The 7252-nt window shown below is 36.1% G+C and overlaps 2 protein-coding genes across 2 annotated transcripts; one reads left to right on the top strand and one right to left on the bottom strand.

Annotated features, from left to right (window-relative positions):
* On the top strand, window positions 1902–3986 carry LOC18766946. The gene is made up of 3 exons (XM_007199374.2): window positions 1902–2701; window positions 2989–3096; window positions 3189–3986. Exons 1-3 carry the CDS (start codon window positions 2387–2389, stop codon window positions 3465–3467), a joined length of 702 nt encoding a protein of 233 aa, XP_007199436.2. The 5' UTR covers window positions 1902–2386; the 3' UTR covers window positions 3468–3986.
* LOC18766156 (cell division cycle-associated 7-like protein) lies at window positions 4069–7252 on the bottom strand. Its single transcript, XM_007201044.2, has 5 exons — window positions 6882–7252; window positions 6507–6746; window positions 5316–5399; window positions 4947–5076; window positions 4069–4643 (listed from the first exon to the last, which is right to left on the bottom strand). Exons 1-5 carry the CDS (start codon window positions 7154–7156, stop codon window positions 4263–4265), a joined length of 1110 nt encoding a protein of 369 aa, XP_007201106.2. The 5' UTR covers window positions 7157–7252; the 3' UTR covers window positions 4069–4262.

Here is a 7252-nt window from a genome sequence, read left to right on the forward strand (position 1 = left end):
AGTACTAGTTTTCTTAATAAAGAAAGATTCATTTCAAAAGACAATCCCATTTTTGAGTTGGCATCTGGACACGTGGCACATCACATCTGCGATGTGTTGTTTTACTGTCTGAAAAAACATTCCTTTCGTTGTGCGAGGAAGGACTAAATAAATAAACAGTAATTAAGGAGAAACAAGGATTTTATCACGATTCGAATCAAAAGATCGCTCCACTCATTGTGAATCTGCTTCCCCTCCCCTACATTTACTGATTCATCTACCTCTGTCTCCCAACTAACCGCCATTATTAACTATGTTTGATTCCCAATTACCTCGGATCCTGGACCTTATTACTCTGTTCAAGGGGAGTTCCTTAATGGCCCACTATCGTATCAACCTACCAGAACAACACCAAATCGCAACCACCTCATTAATGTTCCTCCCTTAGCTACTCTGATATCTACCGGACTGGTAAAAAGGAAATGACGACGGACTCACATGTTAATGGGTAAAAAATAATAACCGATGAGGGGTGAAAAGGGGCAACTAGAAGAGTGAGTAGCTATAGTATTTAATGAGTGAGTTAAGGTACATTAGGGTTTAACAAATTAGAAGAAATTTTGGGTTGAAATCGAAATTGTAAGGTATAAGGTCATGGATTGATGCTATATTGAAGCTTGAATCAATTGAGTGAAAACCATATTGTGATAGAGCACCAAAATATATTGGTAAGTTGTTGATTTCATATTAATTTGGTTTGGCTTTTTTATTTTCCTTATACCTCACAATTTCGATTTCAACCAAAGATTTCCCCCAATTTGTTAAATCCTAATAGTACAATATGCCTTAACTCGTGGAGTTAGAGGAAGAAGATTGAAGGTACTTCCTAAAAAAAAAAATTGTACTCAACGGAAGATACAGAATGTCTATAAATTGTAAATTTTGGGAAACACAGTGACCAATTTGGCTAAATTCTTTTCTCAATGACCAAATTGAATTTTCATATAACACCCACTGAATTTAACCCATTATTTAATTACTAGCCTCTCCGCGCCTGCGAGAGGCTTTTTTTTTTAAAATTTAAATTTATTTTAGAATTAAAAAAGATAACGAGTAGTTGTGTTCCATAAAAATAGGATCAATTATCTGATTTTTCTTTTAATTTTAATTTTTTTTAAAATATGAAAATATGTGAATTTACCATATTACTCTCATTTAATTAATAATTTTAATTCTTAATGTTATACCAATGACATTTTTTAGTATTTTGAATGTTTTACTATTCTCTGCCTTTTGTTATATATATAGATATTGAAACAAAAAAATCTATATATATAAAGCAAAAGGCAGAGAATAGTGAAACATTCAAAATACCAGTAAATGCCCTTTCTTAATTCAATCATTAAGAATTAAAATTATTAATTAAATAAGGATAATATGGTAAATTCACAATTTTTTATATTAAAAAAATTAAAATTAAAAACAAAATCAGATAATATGTCATACTTTTAAAGAACATAACTACCCATATTATCTTTTCTTAATTCTAAAAATAAAATAAAAATAAAAAATAAAACCAATTGGCACATGCGTGAGGGGCTAGTATATATTTAATGATCTTTGTTTCTTACAAAATTTGCCACGTTAAGAGCACCAACTTCCATAACCGTGTTCCAGCCAGTCTGCCGAGATAACCGTTTGGCGTGTATCGGATGAAAACAATTCCAAAAGGAACACAAAACCCCAGAAGAAAACCTCATATCTCTCTAATAATTTTATTAAAAAGAAATTTTAATTAACCAGTCGTCCAATGTTCTTTAAGAAATCCATTAACCCATTTGCCTGGCTCTTTATTTCCCATGTTTAATTGCTTAATCATTGATTAAATCCACATAGAATTCATAGAAACTTGTTGCAGCAACACCTTTGTGAGCATTGGAAGAACATTCATTACCATTTTGGATATTGGTACGTTTTGGTCATTTTTTATTTTATTTTTATAATTTTATTTCCTATATGGATTAGTTTGCTGATTAATTTTGAGATTAGGGTCCTTCTTGTGGATTAATTCTGTATAATTTTGTGTCCCAATTTTGTTTTTTTTTTCTTCTGTTTTTTTTTTGTTTTTGTGTATATATTTTAAAAAATTCTATGTTAGTTTCTGCTGTTGAGATTCCAGGCTTTCTATTTTGTCTTTTTCTTCTTGGATTTTTGAGTTATCAATGTTATGGCTTAGGAGCATTGTATTATAAGACAGCAAAGGCACATTGTATTGACCACAAGAAAAGTTCTACTAATTCTTTTGTATCAATCTCACCAACATTTCTTTTTCTATACAAAATTGTTGCTGGGTTTTTCATCTTGTTTGAGTTGGATTGGTGCAGAAGGTGATCAAGACCTGTTCATCATGGAAACAACAACAATGGTGAATATCAAGATGATCATGGCCATGCTGTTGATGGTGATGATGGTGTTTGTTGGAGATGCAGCTGATACAAATAGTGTATATGATCCTTGCTCAGATGCAAAAATCCGGAGATTGGATGGTTTTACTTTTGGTCTTGCATTTTCAAAGAAAGACTCATTCGCATTCAACCAGACTCAGCTTTCACCCTGTGATAGTCGTCTAAACCTCGCAGGAAATAATGCACAACTTGCTGTGTTTAGGCCAAAGGTTGATGAGATGTCTCTCCTAACTATCAACAGCAGCACCTTCAGCCCGGTACGATATTGAAGCACACTTAGCTTATTTGGATGGAATTAAGATTCTTCTGTCCCTTGTCCCTTATCTATCAGCTCATGCTTTTTAATTTGTTCCTGATTTGGTAGATTTAGTTGGGTTTCTGAATTTGAATATTTAAACTGATCAAAGGTGTGAAAAGACTCAAAACCCAATGTACTTATAATAGCTTCTAATGTCAAATGGTAGTTTTTATCTCCTACTATATTTACACATACATTACAAGATTAAGAGTAAAAGTTGGTGATCATATCTCATGAATTTTTCAGATTAACGCTGGTGGCTATATGGTAGCGTTCGCCGGACGCAAGTATGCAGCGAGATCACTCCCAACATTGATTGCTGATGAGTCAAACACCATAACTAGTTTCACCTTGGTACACCCATTTAACCATGCACAACCTCTCTCTCTCTGTCTCTCTCTCTCATAGCAGCATTGAGTTGAACTTATATTTTACTTGTTCAACAGGTACTTGAATTCCAAAGGGGCACTCTTCAAAACTTGTATTGGAAGAAATTTGGGTGCAAGGCATGCTCCGGGGACTATTCTGTTTGCCTCAACAACGAAGATTGTGCTGTGCCAAACTCAAAGTGCAAAAGCAGTGGGGGATCTTTTGACTGCAATTTAAGCATACAGTTGGCATTCTCAGGAACAGACAAGCATCTTCAAGTGCTTAACTCCTGGTATGAGGTGAGAAATCTTCGAAGCTACTCGCTGTATGGCCTATTCTCCAAGCTTCTGCAGTGATCATGCAACAACTAGAACTGCTCTGTAGAATATGCTCTGATGGAATGGTCTCCAAACTCACAAGCTCGAATATATGGTTATTGTATTCAACCTGGTCTTGATTTTTAGGCGCCCAAAATCTTCGCAGGAACGAAAAGCTGTCGCAGCTATGTGTATGAATATGTAGAAGTTATATGCACCAGTCAAGGCATCAGGGTGAGCACAGAGAGAAATTATAGAGTAAAATACTTATTGGGGGTTTGCTTTGTGGGCTAACTAGAGACACTGCAAATAAATTGAATCAATGTTGATATGTGAACGTCGTGTAATTTGCAAAACAGCTCGGTTTTCTTTTCCACCTATTTGTTAGTTTTTTTTTCTTTTCATCTTTTTAATCATTCAAGTCCCAAAATTCAGATGTAAAAGGTAGTTCCAATGTGAAATAGACCCATATACTTGTCTGCCTCATTGGTTTTTGTAGAACTCCTTTGAAATCATAGAAATGCTGTTCCATAATGGAACTTCTATTGTTGTTTTTTCTTCTAATTTTCTGTCACAGTTTGGAAAATGTCTTAAATCCGAAAATCGTGTTGGGTCACCACTGAACAGCACTCCCCGACCATGAAAAAGATAGTTAATATATTAGAGTAAAATCAGTAACTCCACAAAAAATTACAGAGTTGTCTTGCTAACGAAGAGGAATATTTGTGCTCAAAAAGAGAGTGGTGTCTCCCTACCCAACCTTTCACCAGTTGATCCAGGACTAGTTAGTATTAAGAATACCTTCATGTCAGACAATCTAAAATCCTGAAATATTTAGTTCCTGCTCACCCTTGTCCTCCTCCTTGGCTTTTCCTTTGCCTCACCATCAACAGTATCACCAGCAGCAACAGCATCTAGCTTACCCACATCATCGACATCAACATGCTTGATGCCCATGAAGTGCACCTCTTCCATTTCTTCTTCTGCAGTGAAGTAACCCTCTCCCATATCATCATGCTTTAAGTCCACGGGTTGATGTATTGTGCTATTATCGAGGCTTTTGGCTGTTTCCAGAGATTCATCATGTGAAGAGGGCTCTGCCGAGGGAATTGATCCCTCTTCAGCAACCTCTGCACCTGAGGTTTCTGATTTTATCTGGGAACGGCGGGTTTGAATAAGATAATGTGCCACCGACTTGTAACCCAGTTTTGAGACCTGATAAATTAACAAAATTTAGCAATTGGTTAGCCATGTTAATTTGTGAAATTGCTCACTATGTACCAAAATCACAGTGCCCAAACTATGTAGTGATTCTAATGAGTGAATGCCTGTATGCATACCCTCTCTTTTTTTCATTTTCTTTTTTTCAAACAGATGATAGGACCTCACTAAGTCTGACATGCAAGGACCTAAGATTATCAACTGAGAAACCGTGGGGTGCTGGAAGAGAAGAATATTACACCAAATTATATAATGATCACAGATGCATGCAGGATGAATAAGGTTGATAGGGTTAACCTTCCTATACAGATTACCAGTGGGTTCCCACCCTTTTGCTTTACGGCAAAGACTGCAGTTGCAGATGCCCCGACAAGCAGGGCAAACCCAATCAGGATTTTGGTTGGCTTCAATCACATTCTCTCCATATCTGTTGAAGACGGTAAAGTTTAATGTATAGGACCATCAGCGCTCATTACAAAGATATAAAATTGCAACACTAGTTCTTTGAATAAACATTAAGCTAATGACATGCTTCTGAGGTCTTGTCAGTTGTTCTCAAGGTACATGTACAACCTTTCATTCATTGCATGTTTTTGGTAAGAATTGAAGCATTAAAATAATAACAAAAAAAGTTACTTTGAACAGGTAACTTAAGAAAGAACTTACCTTGTGTATATGCAATCTCCACATAACTGCCCTTGGACCAAGTCACATTTGCAGCAATGTGTATGCTGGCCAAGAGTTTTCTGCCTGCAAGGAAGTATGTTATCTCTAAGCATAGTTTACCAAGTGAAAGGACACCTTTAATTAACAAGTAAAAAGTAAGCTCAAATAATGCATGATGAATGTATTGTGTGATTAAACAATGAACCCAGTATAACAGTAAATTTAGGCACTTTTTCTATACTCTTGAGAAGGTACCATCTTTCATCCAGTTATAAATCATATGTATGAGCTACGTCAATCATCATTAACCCTTGAAATAATTTTCCATTTTAGATTCAGAAAACAAATTACTTTGAGTATAAAAGAATAATACATGCACGAATAAGAATGCTGCAACAACGAACAAATGCACTGCAAAACTCGAGGAAGAATAGGAAGCAACAACAATTTATATCAGTTTGAAACTTGAAGGAATTCTTTTAAGGACAATTATTCAAATGTCAAACAAGCCACGTTTAGTTTTTCAGTGTAAACATGAATGGGCTAAGCTTGCGGACTTAAGAGTTAAATTGTATCTAAAATCTTAGAATGTTCTGCATAAGTTGACATGTTAAAATCTGACAATGTTGTTAGGAACATCATTATCAGCTAGTCAATTAAAGCTGGTTCAACGAATCTGTTTAAAGTATGAAATTAATACATGCACAAATAAGAATGCTGCAACAACCAACCAATGCACTGCAAAAATCAAGGAAGAAAAGGAAGGAATCAAAAGGCAACACAACAATTTATATCAGTTTGAAAATTGACGATCTCTGGTGCTCAAAGAATCCTTTTCAGGACAATGATTCAAATGTCAAACAAGCCACATGACTTTTTTCTGTGTAACATGAATGGACTAAGCTTGCGGACTTACAGTTAAATTGTATTTTAAATCTTAGAATGTTCTGCATAACTGACATGTTAAGAATATCTTATCAGCTAGTCAATTAAAGCCGGTTCAACTAATATGTATAAAGTATGAAATCTTTTCACAGTTCAAATCATAACTTTACTGAATAAAAATCTGAAATAATATTTGTCGCAACAATGCAAAAATATCGACAGTCCCAGGGATTACAACAAACACAGTAAGTCATCTTCAATGGTTACTAGAAAAGCAAGAAACCCATCACAGGAATCATGAACTACCTGCATTGGTGGCAAGTTTCTCCCTTAACCCCATCATATATGCGTTTTCTATCTTCCCCATAGCCATCCACACCCATGGTCCAGCTTGTCATGCAATCCCCCAACAGCTTCTCATGTTCCTCTGTATAAATCTCTGGCTGTGAACCCTCCTTGATACAAATATTAACACTCCCTGAGGTCTCTCTCTTCCCTTTAGGCTTTCTAATTTCCACATAACTTACTGGAGCCACAGTCTTCAACCTAACAAAAACAAAAAACAATTTATTTAAAAAGAAAATCCTTTGAAGTTTTAACCTTTCCTACCATTTTCTTTTGCATTTTCCTGGAACCCAAGCAAGAGGGTCATAAAAACGAAAGAGGAGACAAGTGGGTCACCTAGAAGAGCGCCTTGGGGGGGACCCAGAGTTGTGGATTTTGGTCTGAACAGAAGGGTCTCTCTGACTCTGGGAACGTTTTGGAGGGGCAGCTTTCGGCTTGAGCTTCAGCGAGAAGTCCAAAAGACCCAGCTTCTGCAATCTCTCCTTGTTCTCTTTGATCCTTTGGTCCCTGAACTGCTCGTACCCTGAAACCCCTGCAGTTCCATCTACGGTTCCTTCACCACTGTTCACTTCCGAGTTGCCTCCTCGGCCTCGATTTCTCTGAACCACCATTAAAAACAGGGGGCAGTGGAGAATGATGGACTTTCCTCTGTAAACGAAAGTGACAAAACCTATTTGCCTGTGCCTGTATATTTTTTATTATAAGAA

Source organism: Prunus persica, chromosome G8 (assembly GCF_000346465.2).
Source record: "Prunus persica cultivar Lovell chromosome G8, Prunus_persica_NCBIv2, whole genome shotgun sequence".
Taxonomy (NCBI): domain Eukaryota; kingdom Viridiplantae; phylum Streptophyta; class Magnoliopsida; order Rosales; family Rosaceae; genus Prunus; species Prunus persica.